This window comes from Siniperca chuatsi, linkage group LG13, assembly GCF_020085105.1.
Source record: "Siniperca chuatsi isolate FFG_IHB_CAS linkage group LG13, ASM2008510v1, whole genome shotgun sequence".
NCBI classification, from domain to species: domain Eukaryota; kingdom Metazoa; phylum Chordata; class Actinopteri; order Centrarchiformes; family Sinipercidae; genus Siniperca; species Siniperca chuatsi.
The window spans coordinates 9,519,258-9,542,271 of record NC_058054.1 but is presented as its reverse complement, the minus strand read 5'-3'; the positions used below and the strand labels follow the sequence as shown (position 1 = coordinate 9,542,271).

The 23,014-nt window shown below is 38.5% G+C and overlaps 2 protein-coding genes and 1 long non-coding RNA gene across 6 annotated transcripts; 1 reads left to right on the top strand and 2 right to left on the bottom strand.

The window, feature by feature from the left end:
- Nucleotides 1-1,477: 1,477 nt before the first annotated feature.
- LOC122886747 lies at nt 1,478-19,364 on the top strand. 3 transcript variants are annotated; one of them, XR_006380421.1, is made up of 7 exons: nt 1,478-1,584; nt 1,807-2,007; nt 14,917-15,051; nt 15,278-15,333; nt 17,151-17,297; nt 17,810-17,882; nt 18,015-19,364. It is a non-coding gene; the product is annotated as an uncharacterized LOC122886747 (long non-coding RNA). The 3 variants fall into 3 exon arrangements; XR_006380422.1 differs by lacking the exon at nt 1,807-2,007 and having other exon boundaries at nt 1,542-1,584; XR_006380423.1 differs by lacking the exons at nt 1,478-1,584; nt 1,807-2,007 and adding an exon at nt 8,053-8,088.
- Nucleotides 5,250-7,928, bottom strand: LOC122886746 (nicotinamide riboside kinase 2-like). 2 transcript variants are annotated; one of them, XM_044219300.1, is made up of 8 exons: nt 7,771-7,928; nt 7,576-7,666; nt 6,625-6,673; nt 6,220-6,397; nt 6,035-6,106; nt 5,841-5,944; nt 5,585-5,667; nt 5,250-5,498 (listed from the first exon to the last, which is right to left on the bottom strand). In XM_044219300.1, exons 1-7 carry the CDS (start codon nt 7,794-7,796, stop codon nt 5,585-5,587), a joined length of 603 nt encoding a protein of 200 aa, XP_044075235.1. In that variant the 5' UTR covers nt 7,797-7,928; the 3' UTR covers nt 5,250-5,498. The 2 variants fall into 2 exon arrangements, with proteins under 2 accessions (XP_044075235.1, XP_044075236.1); XM_044219301.1 differs by lacking the exon at nt 6,625-6,673 and having other exon boundaries at nt 7,771-7,820.
- Nucleotides 9,893-22,817, bottom strand: LOC122886745 (caytaxin-like). The gene is made up of 13 exons (XM_044219299.1): nt 22,376-22,817; nt 19,728-19,834; nt 18,347-18,405; nt 18,002-18,229; nt 17,129-17,287; nt 15,739-15,841; nt 15,257-15,388; nt 15,002-15,088; nt 14,643-14,741; nt 13,944-13,979; nt 13,792-13,839; nt 13,369-13,415; nt 9,893-11,809 (listed from the first exon to the last, which is right to left on the bottom strand). Exons 2-12 carry the CDS (start codon nt 19,802-19,804, stop codon nt 13,376-13,378), a joined length of 1,068 nt encoding a protein of 355 aa, XP_044075234.1. The 5' UTR covers nt 19,805-19,834; nt 22,376-22,817; the 3' UTR covers nt 9,893-11,809; nt 13,369-13,375.
- Between the last annotated feature and the right edge of the window lie 197 nt (nt 22,818-23,014).

Sequence of the window (23,014 nt, the reverse complement as noted above, 5' to 3'; positions counted from 1 at the left end):
TAAACTTGCAAATGTAGCCTATGTTGTATCCTTAAATACTTTACTATTATTTTATTTATTTATTTTTTAATTAACCTAATCTTATGCATTATTATTATTATATTTCTTCTTATTGTTATTTAATTATTTATTTAATAGTACATTTGTTCTAACTTCCAGTGGCTGACAGCTATAATCCTACTGTAGATGTGTCAAAATCTTTAAAACCCATTGAGTTTATTCTTCTTTGTATATACTGTATCTTTATATTGTTGCTATGTGCCAAAGGCACCTTCGACCGTTTTTATGTGACACAGTAAACGTACAACACACAATAAAACAAACCTGAATCATTATATGCCCTGATTACCAATCAAGCACAACATGCCATATACTGTTGTTAGATACATTTCTGATAAACATTACAACTTAGTTTAAAACTAAATCTGAATATTTTCATAGGTAGTTGGAAATGAGATGAGCTGTGCATAAAAGGCATTGGTGGAAGAAGTTTTCAGATCTTTTACTTAAGTAAAAGTACAAAAGTATGAGCATCAAATTATACTTAAAGTACCAAAAGTACTCATTATGCAAAATGGCACATTTCAGAAAAATACATATTATATTACTGGATTATAATTATTAATGCATGTGTATGCATCACTGATGCTGAAGCTGGTAAAGGTGGGACTAAGTTCAGCTAATTTATATACTGCCGGGTAGCTCAATCTATAACAATACATCATAATTTATTAGTTGATTTGTATTTTATATTAACAACCTGAATCTGCAAAGTAACTAGTAACTTAAGGTGTCACATAAATGTAGTAGAGTAAAAAGTACAATATTTGCCTCCAAAATGGTGTAATAGTGGAGTAGAAGTATAAAGTAGAATAAAATGGAAATACCCAAGTAAAGTACAAGTACCTTAAAATTGCACCTGAGTAAATGTACTTAGTTACATGCCACCCCTCGTTACTGAGGATGTCAGACAAGCTTAGCTCATTAAATACTGAGACTCATTTCAAGCAGTCATTTGCAGCAATTCCACATAAAGGAGATTAGCAAGACTAGCATCAAGTAGTCTGTTTTATTGTATGTGTTTACTTGTTTATTTAATTATTTGTACAGGCGAAAGTGGATGCATAAAAAGGGGAAGTGGGCCCACTGAGGCTGCAGGGTCCAGATTTTTTCCCACTGAGTCCAATAATTAAACTCACTGATGTGCAGCCTGTTCCCTATTTAACTCTTTTGCTCAATGTGGCTTTTACATATAACTAAAGACTGCTATTAACATCACTATGATCTTTTTTCAGGTAAGGAACTTAGGTTGTTTGATATGGGTCACAAATAGGATTGGATACACACACACTGATCTACAGAAGAGTCACGCAGCCCTCAGTATTTGTCACCTGCCAAATAGGGCATCAGGATGGTTCAGCCTGCATGCTTTTCTATTCTTAGTCAAAGAAACCTTCCTCTGGTCCAAAGTCCAGCCCCGCCCTGCTCTCTACTGCAGTCCAGATTTATAAGAGCCACAGATCCTCGGCACTGGTTTGGCACAAGACTTCCCAAGCAGGACATGTTACCCACAAAATTTAGCCAGTAAGTATTGACGTTGAATTGAGTCTTTCTTGTGTGTCTGACCTGAAAGTAAACAAATCACAACAAATGTTGCCACAAAAACTAATCTTTACTGTAAGTTAGGAGTGCTTGGAAATAAAAGAAACAGTTTCTGGTTGTTTTCGTGGTACACCTACAGCAGCAGCAGCAGCAGCTCTTTCTAATTTTTTTACGCTTTGAATATATCTTATCCCATGAATCTAGGTATCCAGGGCTGCTCACAGCTTTGCTTCTTGTGAGATTTAACGAAGATGATGGTCTTAAAATGGTTTTACCACAAGAAAACTTCCCCACAAGGAATATACCTGTTGTCTTCCCCTGAGGCCTCACACTGCCACTCTGAGGAGTTTACAACTAAATGATAGATCCAGAGGGTTTACCACAGATCATGGGGAGACAATACAGGTGAGATTCTGAAAAAATGTTTGAAAATGAAAATGATTACACTGTTGTGGGACACTCTCCCATTATGTGGACATTTAGTTCCTCCTGAAAGCAAAAATTGTGAGTTTTTAAATAAAACTGAGTTGATTTTACAGTCTAACCTGAGTTAAAATAGAAATGTCTAATAAATGATGAATTATATGTTATTTGACAACTGCAGGGCTGCACATCATCAAGTGTCTTGTGACACTTCTCTTGCTTATCGTTGCTTAACCTTTGCTAAAATCAGCGCGGCCAGCTCTCCTCATGTTTCAGCTTTGAGCAACATGCTGCTGTATTTATCTTCACGTTTTTGTCGATCTACACGTGACAAATTAGTGCTGAGAGCACTTAATATGTGAGTTATTAAAAACCGTCTTTTATGGACTTCTAACCAGTGGACCCAAACTTAAATGTTAATACCTTCTGATATTAAGGGGTTATCTTGGCCTTTAAGCTTCACTGTATGATGTAAGTGACTGCCGGTTAGTTTTGGTTTTACACTTTTTGGACAAATGTTTTTTAGCCCTAAAGTATGAAGACTAAAGATCGGCACAGCGACAAAAAGGAAACAAACATAAAGCATAACAAGAGTCATATAAAGTATTTTGTCTTTTTAACTGGATAGGCTAAACTTATATGTAGGTAAAGTATGTAGACACTTTTTACTATGGATTTTTTATGAATGAATTTTACTGTATTTACTGTACTGTATAAACTGTATTTCTATATTTATCACACACTAATTAAAGCCAATGTGATGTAAATTAGATTAATCTAAAAGGCTCATTTTCATCTGCAGTCCTGAAAAGCAGATGAAACAAACAGAATAAAATAAATGAATAAAAAGAAACCATAGATCAGTATATACTGGACTACTATTCGAAGTTTAAAAACTGGTGGTAGTTCTTAATATGTATTATGTGTGATGTATATTTTGTTATAAAGGGTTATAAATATCAGGAAATTTAAGTAACTTTGGTAGTTTGTTTACAAGATAATATACAACATAAGACAAAAGAACACCTTATGGAACCATTGCCACATTCACAAAGCCAGCTCTGGTAAAAATAAAAAACAACTAAACAAACAAATACAAATGGTGGATAGCAAAAAACAATATGACTTCTCTGAGGTGGCCATTGAGGAGAAATGTTGGGACTCTAGTAAGAGGCTGTCAGGTCTTGTTAGACTGTAAAAGTGTATCCCTAAGCAAAAACCTTATTCTTTGAAGGAGTAGGGTACTAATCATTTAAGCCACTGCTTGACTGTTGGGACCTCCTCCAAGTTTTCTGGCTGTTATGAAGCTGTAAGAGAGGACAGGGGAGGAGCTGTTGTTGTGTATTCGCTCCTCAGTTGGTGGTGTGAACCTCTACTGGCAGGATGAATTAGCACCACTTGTCATTTATTTCTCTGTTATGGGTTTTAAGTCACTGCAAACGGATCAGGATCAAGTGCCAATTACATAATCGCCCACTTGTGGCCTTAAAAACTGCATCAATAATAAACGCAGGACCAACCTGTTCTTTTATTACAAAAAGGTGCAAGACCTTACTTAGACTCTATTTAGCCTTTATAAGCAGTATATCAACATTTAATAAATGGTTTATAACACACTATATTGTAGATTTAAGCGGATATAAATTTATTAATGCATTTGTCAACAAGTTTAACTCCTCCTGTGGGCACTCGTAAGTGGAAGCTGCTAAACAGATAATGAATGACAATATAGTAAAACAGTGTAATAATATAAAACATGTCTTCGTAGGAGGAATTATTAACAAATACTGTCCATTAAGAAGCACCTAAAATGCCTTTTAACCTGCTTACAACCACATTATACCATTTATTAAATGTTTATATACTGCTTATAAAAGCTAAAGTCAAGTGATGCCCAAAAATTAATTCAGTTGTTCACATATGTTTAGTCACAGTGAGGCACCATAAATATTCCTGTCATTCATTCAGTGGCATAACCACAACTGTTCACATGCCTCCGCGGTCCTCATTCACTCATACAGGGGGTCTACAGCATGTGACAGCTGCTCACCTCCTGTGTCCCTGCCTCTCAACCCAAATATGGACACCCCAGCTGTACTTTAGGGGTTGCAATGGCGGCGGGTGACGTGGGAGCACATGCCATCTCACAAGGTTCTCACCTTACCCATGTGGTGGTGGCGTGTGGGGTCGGACCAGGCTGTGGAGTGTAGTGGGTGTGTAGGTCAGTAATTGGCTGTGCACTTGTGAAATATATTCCCCTGACACCCCAGGCACCTAAATATAAACTGACAGACCAGCCACCCTCTGCTCCAGGCAAACTGTTGGCATGTAAAGACTCCCAGAAATGCATCACACAACCCTAAGACCCTGATCCCCCCCTCACAGCTCTGCCAGGTCCTGGGACACAGCTGGCTGGTGTACAGTGTGAGGCGATCTATATGATCAGAAGAAGGAGAGATTCAGAAGAAGCCTAAAGACATAAATAATATATATAAAATGCAGACTATAAATCCTTGTGCCGGTCAGACACAAGTCATTTGTTTTATGGTTTAAAAGTTATGTGAGTAGGATAGGAAATACAACCTTCAAGGTTACCATATAATTCACTGGGTTTGTGACATTAAAATATCAATAAAAGTGAACATTTACTGCCTCCCCCCCTCATTTCTGTGCAGACAGTGTTGGCTGAGGGTAGAGCGATGTGGGTGACTTCTGAAAGGACGTTTTGGATCTTTTGTATACAATACAAAAAAGAAAGCTGACTGAGTGGTCATCAAGACAGAGGTTTTCCTCCTTTTCTATGCAAAGCTACAGGCAAGAATATAGAAAGATTATTTCATGCTACTGGATGTGTTGTTAGCACAGCAGGGAAGCGTAATAAGTCTTCAACCAAACATTTCATATGTATACGTCCTAATGTTTAAATGAAATGAAATCACCTTATTTGTCCTTCTTTCTGTTTCTGCCCTGTTAACTGCAGTAGTTCATCTATTGTCTTTTAGAGGAAAACTCTGTTATTCAGTTTGCGAGCTTCTTTTATTGAGGCTCTAAATATAATCTGGGTGATTTCATTCAAGAGCTGCAGGATGTTATCAGTCATCCTCATTGTGCATGAATGTTTGTGCTGTAAAACGTGAGGTTTATGATTCTGAACAGGACCTTTGTGGGAGCTGCATGGGTGTGTGTGAAATGAGTCAGAAAAAAAACAAACAGGAAACATGAACTAGATTCAGTCGTTTTATTTATATCCTTCCTCCCGGTAGGCGTTTTATACTTTCACATACAACAAGATCAGAGTTGAGCTCTGTCCCTGATGTTAAACACTGGGCAGCCCAGGGATGGCTTATCTTTTAGAAAAAAAGTTATGGATTAACTATTTACAAATCAGGCCAGAAGTACAGAACTGGTGTCACGCATTGACGCAAAATGATATTTACAAGTCTATACACAAATCCGTTGTTGTCCCCGTCTTGCTGTAGAGAAAGAGAAAAGAGAGAAGTCACTCACACTGAATGAAACAGTTTTCAATGATCTCTCAGTGAAAATGTTTTTTATTTACCTATAAGTTCAGCAGGGAGTTCTGAATGCTTTCATACACTTTGTTGTAGATAGCTTTCTTTGATGTCATCCCATCAAGGTACTCTGTCCAGAAAAAGATAACGCAGAAGTGAATGAGAGTCATTTACGTCAACAGTTAGCAGTTAAATCTTTATTTTTGAAGGAGAGAGCGGAATATTTTGCTTTTATTTTGATGTTAGGGATGTGGATAGGGAGACTGATTGTTGTTTCAGAGGTGAGGAACTGGCTTAACGTACCTATTCTGTCACAGTTCTCCATCTCTTTCCTGTGTTTCAAATACATGGGCCAGACGTGGCCATCGAACAGGTTGGGGGGGTCAGGGACTGTGTATGTCCTTGTACTGCAGAAACATAATCAATCAAGTCATATTATAGCCTGCAGTACCTCGTCTAAAGTGGGATCTGACAAAGTCACTCCAAGAACATCTTACCTTCTCCTCCTTTTGCATTCCTCATAAGGAATGGAAATGTAGAAACATTTGTCATAGATGTCAATAAGAGGCCTGCAGAGGGGAATCAAGGCTCAGATTAGTGAAAAGCTTTAGAGGTCAAGGGGCCTGTAGGTTAAATTTTAGAGCTTAAGTAGAAAACCGAGTAAGATGGCAAGATGACCCACTTGTAGTTGTAGATGAGGAACCCTTCCACGATGAGAATATGGATCCCCTTATCCTTTGAGTTGACTTCCTCAGCTTCAGGTGCGAGGCTGACGCCATGTGAGCGGGCAAACTTGACCGGATTCTCCTGCCAGCCCTTCACAGTGCTGACCATAGCCTCCATATCCAGGGCCGTGATCACTGATACAGAACAGGGAGAGAAGAGCGGGCTTTACCACACATGCAACAAACACTCATCACCAATCTGCTTTAACACACATTAGTCACGTTTAGTGAATGTCTGTAGCATTCACAGAATAGATGATAGAATATCACAAAGTTTAGGATTGATTTACCAAACTAAAGAAATGTGCAGGAAAGAAAAAGTACATTACTGCATGGTTTTCCTACGTGAAATCCATTCTTACCATCCCACTGTCTAAAGCCGTCCTCCCCGACTTCTATTTGATCGGGTTTCTGAAATAACAGTCACCAATAAAACATTGCTGCAACCTAGTAACCAGTTGGAGCTGATCACACCTGGACAGGACAAGTCAAGGACTCGTCTCCACCAAAAGTAGCGCATGGTGACATTTTTGTGTGCGGTCAAAATGTTTTTCCCAATTTTGCGCTTGCGAAGTATTGGTTGCAATACCTTAGGACACAGCTTTCTCTTAGTAACTTCTTTTAAAATATTTCAAAACTATGCTGGTAACGTTCGCTGTTGCCTCACTTTGATTAAAGGAAGTGTGTTTTTAAAGATGGAACTTCTAGCTCGTTTAGAAAACTGTTTCAGACTCCTTTTCTTTTAAGAAGAAATCTGCAGGATCTTGTGATTTCGAGTTTTTGCAGTGGTGTGGCCCTAGACGACACCCTCGATGTATTGCTATTGCAGAGAAACATATATGAGGAGGAGAAATGACTTCAAGTCACTCCTGTCTTAAAAACAATTGGTGATAGGTGGTGACTCAACCTTTTCTGAAGGCAGCACAAAAAGATAGGCAGAGATAAAATCTTCTGGCTTCTTTTAAGCCAAATAAGGTTAATTATCATGCGAAAAGGTGGTTGCAGAATTTGCAAAATGATTGAACAAAGTTTGACTTTAAGTGGCGACACTCAGTCCTTTCATTGGCTGTCCAGGAGACAATCAGCCAGATGTATTACTAGGCTAATGAGATGACAGGACATCTGCAGGTCAGACTGGTGGGATATATCTGAGCACAAAATGTCCTCAAAGGCAAATTTAACATAGCAAATGAAATATATCAAAAATAATACTTACATTAACTCAACATTTATAGTTACTGTAGCTTTAAACTAAACACAGAGTGATTTAAATGTCAAAAGCGCAAAAGAAAGATGAGTTTAATTTATTTTACCTTGAAAAAGTCATCCTGATGCACCACACAACAGTTGGGTAATGTCTTTAGTAGTCTATCTGTCAAAGTGGTCTTCCCACCGTTGGTCACTCTGAAATTAAGATACATTTCATGCCACACAGATAAGTTAACACTCTAGGATTCTGCTAAGTTTAATTGCTAGACAAATAGGTAAATACTTTAAATGAGACTTACCCGCCAATGCCAATGATGAACTTCATTTTCACTTCTGTGTATTGGTCGCCTCTGGAATTCAGTAAATAAAAAAGGGGAACCCAAAACAAACAGTCTAAAGGCTAAAAACCTTTCCTTCTCCACTGCCACAGATGTTCCCCCCTTTTACTACTTCATTGATAGACAGTCTCTTTGCTGGACATATAAAGGATTTAGCTGCAGCGTCACAGCTTCTCAGACCAATCGGCCCCCTTTTCCTGCAGCCAATATGCTGCCGCTTTACAGCCGTGCAGCAGCAATGGGAAGAGGAGGACTTACATTTTCCACCTGCTGTCAGGGGTCAGTGAACCAAATGCATGTCAAATCCCACACCCAGCAGAGCAGTTGGAAGATAATAGAGAAATGGTGATGGGGGTAAACTGTGAAACAGAAAATTAATTCTCTCTGTGGAAAGAGCCACAGTCTCAGACAGAGAGCTACTGTAGACTGGGGATGCTGATAGTTTAGTGCTTGTAAAAAATCTTTATTTATTCTTAATTTGAGATTAGTTTGATATAAAAAAAAAACTAGACTAAAAAGTAAGACATTTGATTTGAGTGCGGATGCCATTCATCACAAGGGAGTTTTTGTCTTGTCTTGTCTTTTTGTCACTGTATGGAATTTGTACAATCATTAAAACTTACTGTAATACATGCCAGAGTATAAAAGTCACATCCTGTTACTGAAACATCTGTATCACAGCTTAGAGGAAAAACCTCATTATTTGTGTTTTTAGAGGGAAAAGATTCCATGCTTAGACAGATCCGGGTGGGTGAAAGCCAGAGGCTCTATATTTAGTCGGCTGTTGTGTGTCTGCGTGCTGCGTCACGCATATTTCTGATGCAGCCAGCTGGAGTACATAGCTGTCAGCCATGTGACCACAGTGTCTCGAGTCACGGCTATGAGTCTGATAACACAGGTCTATTTCTTTGAACTTAAGCACCCACTGCTTATCAGTTCTTTTTGTTACACACCTCTGGATGTGTGCGGGCTAACCTTGTGCTCATTTTATTTGCGCAGTATTTGAACAAATTTGTTTGCAGCTGCTCTTATTCTGTAACTGTAAGTGTGAAAGAGGTGAACGTTGAGTCCCAGTTGTCAGAGCACATGATTTCATGCTCAGAGCTTCATGTTTCAGTGCCATGACAATCTCGAAGGAGAAGTGACGCATGTTGACACCATGTGATGATAATAATTCTTTTACCTCCTATATCAACGTGATTGACAGCTTTGATGTGTTGTAGTAGTCTGATGTTAGTGAACAGAAACTGTTGCATTCTGGTAAAGATTTTGGAATTACAAAACAGTCCCATACAGGCAGAGATATTCTATAGGGCACTAAACCATGTAGTCAACCATGTGAGCCATGTGGTGCACATACTTTTTCCTTTTTAGACTCAAATGACAGACAAACCTTTACTTGACCAGCAGTTTCCTGAATAATTGTAATACTTTTCTGTCACAGAATGTGACTGTAATATTCCCTCTCCAATTTATTAAAACTTTAAGATTATGCCCAGGGGCTAATCCACTGAGATAATGTCAAATCACCCACATTTCCAGGCTTCAAGGAATAGTTTGACATTTTGGGGATTACACTTGCAGAGACGATCAATACCACTCTCATGCCTGTGCGTTAACTATGGAGCCAGGAGGTGATTAGCTTAGCTTAGCATAAAGACTGGAAGCAGGGGGGAAACAGCTACCCTGGCTCACACCAAAGTTCAAAAGTATGCCAAAAGCTCACTAATTAACATCATCTATGTTGGTTGTTAAATCTGTACACAAAAAGAAATGTAAAAAATTTGTGGTTTTAGAGGGAGTTACTTAACTACTTCTGGACGACATGACCCTGGGAAGTCAACATCCGACTTTCCACAACATGTCTGTTTGAGTACAGATTAAACAATGTGCTCATCAGTAAGCTTTAGAGGTATTGGTACAGTAGATGTTTTGTTTTGGTTTTTTTTTTAACTTTGGAGGGAGCCAGGCTTAGCCCCATAGCCAGAAGAAACTTCTTGGACCGGCATCTGATCTCCCTGGGCTTAAAAAACAATAACTTAATAATAACAATAACACGAAATAATGGAAATATCGTTGATGATTACATTTAATTAAATATATTTAATTCACAAAATTTTTTGATGCAATGTGATTTTCTTAATTTAATCATGCAATGCATTTGTAATTTAGCCAATAAAACCACAGCATTACAGTTGGACTTAATTACACTTTTGTGCAAAAGACTTTCATAACACCCTTCCAACATTATAAATCACATCTTGACAGAACCATATGATGTTATGTCAGTGAAACAATATGAAAGCATAGTAACAACACAACATGTAATGTGTAACGTGAAAAACAAAAACAAACATACACATAATATACTTCACCCATTGGGGCGCAATGGGAACCTGGACAGGCCCGTAGCGGTTTCTCACTGCTTCCAGTCTTTATGCTAAGCTAAGCTAATAGCCTCCTGGCTCTAGCACTATACTTAATGCAAAGGCATGAGAGTGGACAGTATCTCATCTAACTCTCAGCAAGAAAGCAAATGTGCCTGCTTCCCAAAATGTCGAACTATTCCTTTAAATTTAAATAGTTAACCTTTTAATCAATATTTTCTTGTTTTTATCTGTTATAACCTCATGTTTAGCAGACCTCTTTTCCATAAACATTTTCATGCTGAAATATTAATTTTGTATTATTATAGGCCAAAAGACATAAGAAGTAGCGCCATTTCACTGAACTAAATTCTCTTTTTCATGTCTGAACCAAAGAATCATTAATTGTTTAAATGACTGAATTTGCATAATAGACTATGAAAGTAAATGCTAAAAATGTTGAGGGACATGCAGTAGAAAGTACAGTTTATTATGGGATATGAAATGCATTAATACCTTGTGATAATAGTTGCATTTAAAAATAAAGAGAGGTCAAATGAAGATTATTATGTCCAAATGACCCCTATGAAGAACAGGACTGTCAGGTGACACAAAGACCATCAACTGACTTGGTCAACACACTCATAAATCATAATTCTGCCCCTTAATAACTCATCAGGAACTGTCTGTCAAAAACATTCTGGACCAAACTGGAACACATTTAGAGGCAATAAAAAAGATGAAACATGATGATACAAGCTGTAATGTTCATGAGCAAGGCTGTCCGTGCAAGTAAATCTGTTCTGTATCAGAAGTCAAGGTTGGATACAAGAGGTGACAAATCATGGCATGACCAAAGCTTGTTTTAGTTCACGCCTTTATTTATTTTTTCTTACAAAGAGTAAATGGCACATTTTCATAAATAACACTTTTAGCAATTAATTTGACTCTCTCTTTAAATATATTTAATTTCATTTGTAACAATGTATTCTTTCCAACTTGTAAAAGTACCTTCTGAAACATGATGGCAAATTACTTAAAAACTGACAAAAACAAATGTAACAGAGACAGAAGGATATAAACAAGCATGCCACCTGCATATCAAACTCTGGAAAACTTGAAAACTGTAACACACGTTTGCATCAGTGCATCAATTGTCATTGCAATATCATTATTTTTCAGTAAACAGTCATGAAACCAAACAATACCCATGCCATTCATATCAAAAACCAAATATCTGTGCAAACACACCTTTCTCAAAAACATATGTACAAGTATGTACACGCTGAAACGGACGTTATTCCTGGCTCTGTCGGAAAATGCTTGAGTGTTCATCCAAGTCCTTAATTTTTCATTTATATAGTTGAAGTCATGCTGTAGATAAAGCTCAACTCGACATGCAAGGAGCAGATACTTTTTGATTTAGCTATATCTTGTAATGCTTTGGTGTAATATTAACTTTTAATTAGAAGAAAGCATGTTACTGAAGATAATGTTTCTGAGAAATGATTGTCTTGCAGCTAATGGATCCAGTCAGGAGATTTAATCCTGTGCAACAAACGTGTGATGGTGGTCTAGGCTGGCTCCCATTTTAATGAATGAATGTTCCACCATTGGTTCTTCAATTGAAAGCTCTGTAATGCAAATACAGACAGTTTAATTCTCTTTCTTTCTCCGTCACCTTTATCCTGAGAGTCTGAAAGATATCAATAGACATTTGTGCATCTCAACAAATACAACATTTCTAATAGAAACCTTAAATTTGTAAGTAGGCATGCGCTAAATCTAAACTAAATCCAACTTGACACGTATCAGGTTCACCTATTTATTTTCCCCCTGCTTCCTCGCTTGGCATTTGGTTAAGAGTTGGTGCCTGTGTCCATTCCTGGGATGTCGGCCAGTCCTACGGCTGATAGCTCCTTTGATATATGGAGGCTGATAGGAACGGTCAGCAGCACAGGACAGCACAGAAGGGGGGGAAGTTTCTAAAATAACCCACCTCGCCCCCAGCTTAACACACCCCAACCTGCTGCGGTGGGTATTTCTCCCGATATCAGGGCAGGCTGTATGACTCAGATCAATTTGCCAGACCTCGGCTGTACAACCCATTAAAAATAGAATTGATCGGATGTGTGCAGGCAGGCTTGAAGAGATGAGCAGCTGTGCTTTATGTAACACGAGGTATGGAGGGAATATGATGTTTGAGGATCAGCTAACACTAACAGCTAACACACACAGTCTCAATTTAAAGAACTGAAACATGACTTAGCAAAAGAGAAAATGAGGTGGACTTGTTGACTTGTTGTTTGACAGTAATCATACAGGACTATATTTTGTGCTTCAGACTTTGGTCCAGAGCTCTCAGAGAAGGACAAGTCTCAGAGCAAGGGGGGGAAATACATGGTTCTTTACTTTTATTACTTTTTATTTACGTGCATGGCAACATTTTGTGACAATTTTCATCTTTATCAGAGTCATGAAAGTGATTGTAATTAAAGAAACGGCGTGTGCTTAAGTTTCCTCCTAACTATCCATGAATGAGATGTACTTTGAGTTAGACTTGTATTCTAAAACTACAGATATGATTAATTTGTGACTATGATTATTTTCAATATCGCTTAATCTCCCTGTTACTTTCATGACTAATCAATTAAGTGTTTGATCTATAAAACATAAGAAAACTGTGAAAAATGCCCTTTATAATATCAGAGAACTCATCAAACGTCTTGTTTTGTCTAACCAGCAAAATATGTAACTCAATATAACATAAGGAAGAAAATCGACTAATTGTTGCAGATCTATTTGTGACTAAAAAAATGTGAGCATTTGTGACTAAAAAAATGTGAGCATCTTTGAGTTTTAAGTAACTGAGAGCTGAGTCATCAAGAGGAGGATGAGTTTTTTGCTTGTGGTCTCACTTGACTCAGTATGTTACTGCAATTTGGATCTCAGTGCCCCTGAACTGAGAGCTGACCCTTTGCACCTTTGGTCAGTGACCCAACACTCCAGACAGGCCATCGTCCAACATTTGGCTGATTTACTGCATTGTGTCTCTTTTGCGCACATAAGCATGTGTATGTGCGCAGAGGAGAACATTTCCCTGTGTGTCAGAGATTAGTTACAGTCGGCTGACATTACAAACCAGCCTGGATGAAGTTAATGGAAAGGCACTTAAGTCAATGAGAACCCTTACCTTAATGTCAGATGTCACGGCCAACCTCTGCTATCATTGACTTTGGCCTGGAAATGACAGATTAAAGTTAAGCCATAAGTAAATATAAATATTTTGCTTGGTCGTGTAGCCCATATTAGGCTTTTTGGCTAATTTAAAGAGACGTAACACACAGATTGATTTGCTATTCAGCCTTTTACATCGCATTTTCTTCATACTAATGGAGGGAGCTGCCTAATTTCAGCATCTTAACTGACCGAATGAAATAACTGAACAGTTAAAGTTGCACTGTGTGTAAGTGAAAGTGAAATGGTTTCAGACTTCTAGCAGCCACCAGTTTTAAATAAGAGAATAAAATGTCTGAACATTTTCCATGTTGTCGTGCTGTAGCAGAAAAGCATTTTATTTATCCAAAAATGGCAGTGGAGTGCAAAATTAGGTCACCTTTCTTTAGGCAGTGTTGAGTTGGTCTGCTGCTGCTTTTGCTCAAGTCTGTAAGTAAGACAGGCAAATATTAATAAAAACTACTTAGATGCAGGATAAAGAGAGTGCATTAAAACTTTTTTAAACATAAAATAACATGAAAATCTGCTCACCTTTCCCTTTGGGCTCTTAGTTTCTCGTCATCATACCTTTAAAACATGAGAACAGAAATCTTGGACTGATGTGTCATTACATCAACATACTTCTCACCAAAGACGCTGACAGTCCATTGCAGGAAGATGTTGCAAATCATATGCAGAAAATGATGATGATTTCTGCTGTTACAGTTTGGGCCTGTTTACTGTGTTTAAGTTTTCACTGCAGTGCTTCCCAAAGCCTCTGGTTATGAGACGCACACAGCTAAAACTATTGGATTCCAAAGTTCAGCCACCAAAAGTTTGCTTAAAAATCAATATGAATAACAATATGAGTTTTTACATTTTAGAAATCGTGGTCTACTGTATGCTGTATATGACTTGGCTGTCATGGTTTGTTTTAGTATTATGTTTCAGCTACTTGGTGTTTGCCACAAAAGACAGAAAGTCTACAGAGTGAATGCTGATTTAGTTTAGTTCACTTTTTTGAGACTGCCAACATATTGCTCACTATCTTGATCATTTACTGTTTCAGCTGTCCAAGCACATTAAAATAAACATAGACAACTGTACATTTCAGGCTCAAGTTTAGTTTGATCCCTGTACTGTGAGCATTCTTTCAAAGTCTTATTACTGTAAGCATGCAATACATAACATAAGCTGTGATAGACATGTGCAGTGTCTCAACAGTGACCCTTGGTGGCTCAGAGTACTTACTGCAACACACACTCCGGGATTTGCACATGCTCCATGGGGATGATCTGACTGAGTTCCTCCAGGGTGTGAACGTAACGGATCTTATCCATGAACTTCACGCTGCAGAAAAAAACAGCAACATGCAAATTTTTGTCACAAATTATTCTGTCTGAAAACTATTATCTGTATCGGAGTAACAGCTCTCCCTCTATAATTATGTAACGGCTATACTTTTTTGTTTCGTGCTGCATCATTATGTTATGACTCTGTAATTGATCTATTTTCTGTTTATTAGATTTGATTAAAGAAGAGGTTGTCAGCCAATATATAACCCAACGGGTAGACTGATGGGCTATAAACTACACTGAATGTATCCTCACCTGATGAAAGGTCTTGAGATGGCAAGGATGGTCCGGATGAACCATGTTGGGTGAGCGATAATGAGACACTTTAGATTCTTCCTCAGTCTGCAGGAGACATTCAAATTTAAAGTGTTTGTGATGTCCTTCTCATAATCCTTTTAATCATAATACATTCAAATTGTATCTGTATTTATCTTTATCATCAAAAACAATAGTTTTACATTCTTGACTATATTCTCATTCCCATCACATTTGCCAACTGTTCTGTCTTACTTCCTGTCAATCATCTGGTAGCATCTCTTCAGCCAGCTGATGCCGGGCATCTTCCTGCGAGGAGTTGCTCCGTTCAGGTAAACAATCATGTAATCTTCTGCCACCAGCAGCTCCAGGCTGCTCACAACGTACCTGAGGAGAGAAAAACCAACTCAGATCTGACTCAGACTGTATGCTCAGACTGACTGATGAAAACACTTGAAAGAATGTGTTTAGAAGTGGATCTGACCCAGATATGTAAAGTTCTTGAAGCCAAAATTAGTGTTGTTAAACTTATTCATCTTTCATTTCTAGCATTTAATGTTAAAAATCATTTCAAACATGATTTGACATGCATCTTCCATAGAAACATTTTCTTGTCATGTCCTATGATCAATTATACAGTGAAAAAAGAAAAAAGAAGAAGAATAATGTTATGAAACAGCTCATAATACAGCATGATACTGTAAGAGAGCCCCTTAAGAGACCAGAATGGATCTTACAGAAAGAGATTCTCCATGATGTATGTGTAGTCCTCACACCCGCTGTCAGGAAGGTGGCAGGCTGCAAACACGATGATGGCATTCAGACCCTCACCATAATAACCTGAAAGAGAAGAGAGACACCCATTCAGTATGATGGCGGCTGCATTGGCAGTGGTATGACACTGGCAATTTGTTTCATCGACTGCATTATCATGGAGGTCTGAAAACCTAAAAAAAACCCCAAAAATTAATTTATTTGCATGTTGTATTTATCAGTTACTTTATCGCTTTCAAATCTTTACTTTTTAATGTTTGCGTTCAATAATGAGTTTTGCCTTCATGTAATTTATATATAATTGCTTGTTGTGAGTGGGTAGTTGTGGATTGGGCCTGGTTAACGTCATGAAAGTAATATATTTTTTATGTGAAGGACATGAGTTTCCCTCGTGCATGAAATGTGCCGTATAAATAAGTTTGCTTTGCTTTTCATTTTGTCCTTTATGAGTTTTAATGTCTCGTTTTTTGTCTGATTGTCTGAATGCTGTTTTTGGATTTTCTACCATTACAAAATTATAACAATCCTGGTGAAAATACTAACCTATAATAACTGGTACAAAAGCAATTTAAAAGTTAAGATATTTAGCAAGTACAAAAAGAGTTTGCACACCAAAATCTATCCAAATGCTCTTTTAATTTAATTCTATATTAATGTAATTCATAGCTTTAGGATTAAGTTTTTTTTAACTTAACCTGTCACCAACAACGACTTTCATTGAATTCAGGTGTATCAAGTTAGGAGTCTTCAGAGTTTGCTACTGAAAATCTCATAGCACCACTTCCCAACATTAAATCCCTGAAGTGCACCAAGTAAAGAAGAGTATACACACATTAACAAACTATATACATAGGGTAGACTAAATAATAGAAACACCTGTCAGTATAGCACAATACACACAAACTACATCCAACATACTACTACATACTAAATTGACTGTACAGTTGAATCAACACCTCTCTAAAACAGTTTCAACAAAACGGAACATTGTAACCTTCATGAAGGGAGGACTTATTGCAGGACTGCTGCATTAGACTGCATTAGTTTTAGCTAGGTGTACCTAATAAACTGGCAACTGAGAGTACGTCCCTATACAACTCTCTTTTTGTTGGCCTTGATTATAGTTACATGCAGCCCAGCTCTTTTTGGTTGAGTGCAATGTTTTTTTCTTCCACCTATAGTATAATAATATTTGCATAAAAAATAAACTATCAACAACTTTGATCTAAAACTGTCCTATTAGTATTGGTCTTTCAAAACCCATCTTGGATGAACCCTAACGCACACACAAGCCCTCACACAGACACTCCAGTATTTAAACAAAAGTACACACACACACACTCTCTTACTAACCGCCATGTGTGACCACCCTCAGGTACGGCCTGATGACCTGCATGTCAATCCGCTGCTCCTGGTCACCGATGATCACTGTTCGCCACAGACGACCAGATGAGTCTCTCTCCTCTTCACTTTCACCTGGAAGACGCTTGGCAGTGGCCACAGGAGTGTCATCTAGACAAAGGTGACACAAAAAAGTTGATGATTGTTTAACATTCCCTCCCCACTTGCCTTAACATTTTTGAAACTGTCTGCTAGAAAATGTCAACATGATTCACAGCTTGTGACACTTTCTACAAATGCATTTCTGGTCTTAGCCAAGCAGAAAATAACTAATTCAACTTTGTGAATGCTTACAGGTTGTGGAATAAATAAAAGGAATACAATACAATACAATACTGACAATATTTCGCAATCCAATACACGATAGACCAACAACAAGAACTGCTTTTGTGAAGGTTTAGTGAAGGTTTACTATCATTTGTTGGCTGTGAGAGAGAAGTATTCACTTACTCTATGATGATGAGTTTTTAGACTATTATTAGTGGTAAACACAGAGGACAAAGCACTGATGGATATATTTCCTTAAGAATAAAAAACATTCACCTGCTCTTGAGAGAACAATTTGATAGAATTTGGGGGATTAAAAAAAACAGCCATGCCTTTCTAGCAATGATTAGGGCGTTTTTGCTGTAGTTGACAGTTGGCAGCAATACGTGACTGGACAGGCAAAGGGGCAGAGGCAGGACTCAAACCAAGGACACTGCAGGTAATATGATTTGCTTCTCAAATAAATTCCAACATGCATCCCCTTAACTTAAAAAAATCAGTACCTTTCTCAGTCTAAATGTTTCTAAATCTGTCATTATCATTTGACTTCTGTCTGACCTTCCCACTCCAGCTCGTTGCCATTGTTGATAAACTCCAGCGAGTCTGTCTCATCAGGAGTCTCGATGTCATCTACGTTGATGTCCAGGTCGTCGGGCGTTTCCAGGAAGTCGTCAGAGAGCACCGACCCCTCGCTCTGATCCAGGGAGAGGTTCATGTTGGGGGCGACCAGAGTGCGACGCTTACGCTGGGCCATGGACTCGCCCACATTCAGAGTAGTGGGAGGATCTGGACAGGTGGGACAGGAAAGTTTAAATACTGAATATATACTGAATATAGTAAAAAAAAATATATATTTATATAGTAAAAAAAAAAAATTTAATGCTGTGTATTTATTCCACTTACTGGTTCTGTTGTCAGTGAGGCCACATGATGAATCCACATCTCCATCCTCTGGTAGTGGCCTGTATATACGGCATAAATACAATGATAACGGAAACAGAATGAATCAAAAATGAAATGTCATTGACACACATAGTTTCTCTTTGGCCTGTTGTTTCCCTGCTACCAAGTTAATGATTGTTTTGGTCTTTTTTATAATTGCAAGTTATAAGCATTAACATATGAAATGAATTGCTATTATAAAAAACTGAAATAAACTACAAAGTATGAGCATTTGTTCATAGCATTCATGCTCTTAGCCTTTTGTTTTTGAAGTGTCATTATTGTGATTTAACTACAGTGTGTCCTTGGAAACAATATGTGTTGTTTGAGAGGCAACACCAGTAATTACCAACTCCCCTCTGACATTATAATAAGACAGCTGAACCCTCAGTGCTGGGGGACAAGAAGGCTAGATTATACTAGATCGCACCCATACGAACACACACACACACACACACACACACACACACACACACACACTGTACACAGACAGAAAAAGACAAAGACATTAACACAGACATGCATGCATAGACAAACACACCCTAAAACACCACAAGTATGGGCTAGCTGATGGAGCTGCTGGAATAATTGCTGTTATTAAGTTGTCAGCAGCTTTGTAGAGGTAGTTAAAGACAGCAGCAACAGATACTCAAGAGTGGATTAAATAGTGGGGAGGAGAAGAACGATTTGAAGTGTAAACACATTCATAAACGTTCCTCTATAGGACTTTAAACTGTCTGCAACTATATTCATTGTTCTACATACAGAAATAACAACTGTGCACACACATGGTTGAGATCAAAAACATTTAATTTGTCTTTTTTTCCTCTGCTATTTGTATTGTATAAGCTTTAGCCAACTGAGCTACCAGGATACCTTTGTTATATTATTATATCTTATAAATACCGAGATGACTTGCAGCAGATAAATAGTCAACATGGACAATACAATGTAATAAATATGTTGTGAATACACTGGATATCCTTGAATAATTTGTTCCCTCTGGTCATTTTTCACAAACACATTTCCTCTACTGTAGAAATGATTCTTGCCAGAGTGTGGGTGGTCAACTATTTTTCCATTGCTGGAAACTGTGATGTGCTTGACTTCTCTTCTTTTTTTCTCTATGCTAGCTATTATTTTGTTCACTGACATGATACAACATCATCACACAACACATAATGACTACAGCAAGGAAAGAACACACCTGCTGCCTTTCAGCATTCAACACACGTGACTAACTTCCCTTCATAGCTGGGCCTGTTTGTCAAAGCCTGTACACAAATCAGACAAACTGCACACACACACACACACACACACACACACACACACACAGGATTACCTGGGGAAGTCCTCATCCTGCCACTCGTCCTTAACCTCCATGCTGTCCATGCGTAAAGTGGCTTCTGCTGTACCCATCCTCTGCCAGGGAGGACGGGCTTCAGCTCACTGTGGTTGACAAACAGATAAAACAATGTCATTCAGTAGGAAATGTGTTAAAACATGCAGTACTTGTAGCTGTCTTAAAGGGGCACTCCACCCATTTTACACAATGTTGATGATTTCATCAGGATTATCTGAATTTTTGCTTGAGACTTCAAACTTATGACAGAAAGCCAGCGTTACAAACTGAAGGTGTGATGTTTGAAAGACGTGCGTGTTTACCAGGCAGGGAGGGTTTAATGAAAGACACTATCCAGTTGCATTATGGGAAATGTAGGATTCAATGTTTATGGCGCTTGAACCATACTAGGGATGTAAAATTTGGACATCACAGCCCCTTTTGCTTCAATTTGGACCATTCTTTTTTTAATCTGTCTCTCACAAGTCCAACAACCTTATGCAAGTGATATACTTAATTTCTGTACCCCTTAAGTACCCTTTAATTAGGTCAAGTAAAAACCAACTTATCCATGAAAAATAACTTTCAGGAGCCGGGACTGAGTGGTCTGGAGAGCAGCTAGAAAACATAACATGGGTGTAATGTAGAATCCAAAAAGCAATCTTGCCAAATCTTCAACTTTTATCCTTTTTTTTACTAACACTAGTGCTATTTTGCCATGAGTATTTATTGTATAATGTCATAATAAATAGAAAATTGGCAAAACTAAGTACCAATGGGTTTCCTTTCCCTACATCCCTGGGGAAGGAGACAAAAATAAAACACCACATTGCTCATACAGCCCCTCAGGGCGATACAAACAAATCATACGTGCAGAAGCAGATAGTGATCTGAACTTCCATGTTTTACATAACCAAATCAGAAATTATACAAGTCTCCATCCAACACTGCATGTCTTTTTCTTGGTATGTGACGTAAAGCTTCACAGTGTCTCGTGTTTGGGTCAGTTGTTGCAGACTGTCATCCAAGGATCAGTCATGCACAGAGTAACATCATGTGTGAGTCTCCTGTCAGAAATGTGCATATGGGAGAGGAGTGTCCTTCCTACATCAATGTCCCTGAGTTCATGCTGCAGCAGACATTACTACAGTCCATTTGTCCAGTGGCATGGCACTGATGTGCTATAGCAAGACACATCAGAGGATATACTGAAACCCCCCCCAGAAAATGTGGGCTATAAGGCACAGGCCCTCAGGCTACATGCTGCTGCTGCTGTGTGTGTGTTAGATTGGATTCTAAACGATGGGGGAGAATGGTTAAGTGTTTACACTGTATCATCCCATGAGAAAGTTGCAGTGTTTGATGTGGACTTGATGGGGAACTCCTTAAAAGCACTTTAATAAAGATTCTTTTGAGTAAATCCCACTTTGAGTCACCTTCCTCTGTTCTCACACTCTAAACTTAAAAAAAAAATCTGAAAGAATCATTTCCTGTGCTAAATTAAGAATGAAAGAGGGGCGTGACTAGCTGAGAATAAAGTGGAAAATCCGAGGCTCAGCTGCTCATTCAGTGAACGGCTGATTGATGGATACAAAGTAATGTTGCAGTAGCACGTGTTTGGTAGGGATTTGAGTCCAGATGGCAGAGCAGCCTTTCCCAAACACTATCTCGTGAGCTATTCACTATGTTGTGCCTATCAAACCAAACACCTCATAATCTGTCTCAGAGACTGAAAGCAAATATTTGAAAATGCTCCAGATACAGAAGCTATACTTGTGTTTTTTTGTACTACACATATTCTTGACGAGTCTCTTTCTTTGACATACAGTATACAAAATGTAAGTGAAGCAGCAGAGCTTCCACTTAAATAGAACATCATTGTATTCTTTCCTCCTCTGCATCATGAAATCATTTACATGGCTTGAAGCTTGGAGATAAGCATCAATAGAGCCACTGATGATAAAAGGCAAGGTGAGGTGAGACATGATCGAGTACAGTTCGAGTTTGAGTTCCTCAACTTGTCTGATTGCAATTTACAGACAAGAGGACAGTGAAAAAAGCCTTTTATGTCCTAAATATTTGGGAGTAACTATTTCTCTATAAATATATATGACTAAATGAGCAACAATCAAAGTTAAAAAACATCTCTAGGTATCATTTAATAAGAGTTTAACACTTGAAACCCTAACCCTCTAATCTGCTACATCAGGACTGAATGGCTGTGTTTTGATCAGATTTGAATGACAGTGATCAAACAACCCACCAACTGTCATCAGATTCTGATTCAAATGTTGCTAAATCCTGATCATTATACCAAAGTAAGTGACCACTTCTTTCCAAATGAACCCTGTCCACTTCAAACCAGTGAGAGCACACAGAAACATAAATATCTCCTGTGAGAAGCTGATTGAGAAATTACATTTTCAGGGCCTTAAAGAGTGTGTGAGGAGTGGAGCTATTCTGTCATGATTGCCATCCTTTCCTTATCTGACAAATGGAAACAGACACTGTCTCAGTAATTTGCATCACAGGAGCAGAATGAAACATATTAAATATCATGTCATTGATCGAGAATCTGCCCTGAAGAAAGGCACTTCATCCAGCCAAAACCAGAAAAATCATGGCTCATGTAAAGGCAGGGTACTCACATAGTGTAATTAGAAAGACACTTCCCCTTCGTCGTTTTGAAGGCTTCCCTGTTTTGCTTTCAGATGCTCCTCTTTCTTTTCTTCCTCCTCCTCCTTAAATCTGCCCAAGCAGAGCGAAGGGCATCACTGTTTACATCTGCTGGTGGGACACTCTTGTGCTCAGGACCTGGGCTGCTGGATGATTCTTGCTGTTTACTGATGCTGCCAGTAGAGGCTGAGAGAGAAATCGTGTCCTCCTGTACAGAGAGGGGCTGTTAGGATAGTCAGGGTCATCACACAGCAAACGCCATCCTGCTCTCATCTTTTCAGTCTCCTCTGCCAGCCAGATCCCGTGGAGCTTTTTGGACAAAAGATAATCCTCACCCTGCGCTTCTAACCCGTCTCATGATGATCACTCTCTCTCTTCCTCCCATTTACTTCTGCCTCTGTCTCTACTGAATCCCCCTCTATCCCCCTCCTCCCTCCACCAACACTAATGCCCCCACCCCAGGCTAATCCGGCTGTGATGATGTCACCCGTATGGGAGCTGTGTTATGGTGGTTATGTAATCACACCTGCCTACCTTCTCTTTGATTCTCTTCGGCTGCTTGGAGTCAAGATCAGCTGTTTTCCTTCTCCCCACTTTCAGTCCATTTTGCA

Coding starts and splice junctions, on each gene's coding strand:
- LOC122886746 (XM_044219300.1), bottom strand. CDS start 7,796: ATGAAGTTCATCATTGGCATTGGCGG. Junction 6,398..6,624: donor CGGCTTTAGACAGTGGGATG/GTAAGAATGGAT, acceptor GTTCTGTATCAG/TGATCACGGCCCTGGATATG. Junction 5,945..6,034: donor GAATGCAAAAGGAGGAGAAG/GTAAGATGTTCT, acceptor ATGTTTCTGCAG/TACAAGGACATACACAGTCC.
- LOC122886745 (XM_044219299.1), bottom strand. CDS start 19,804: ATGGGTACAGCAGAAGCCACTTTACGCATGGACAGCATGGAGGTTAAG. Junction 18,406..19,727: donor CAGGATGAGGACTTCCCCAG/GTAATCCTGTGT, acceptor CCGTATATACAG/GCCACTACCAGAGGATGGAG. Junction 13,840..13,943: donor CTAAGAGCCCAAAGGGAAAG/GTGAGCAGATTT, acceptor TCTTACTTACAG/ACTTGAGCAAAAGCAGCAGC.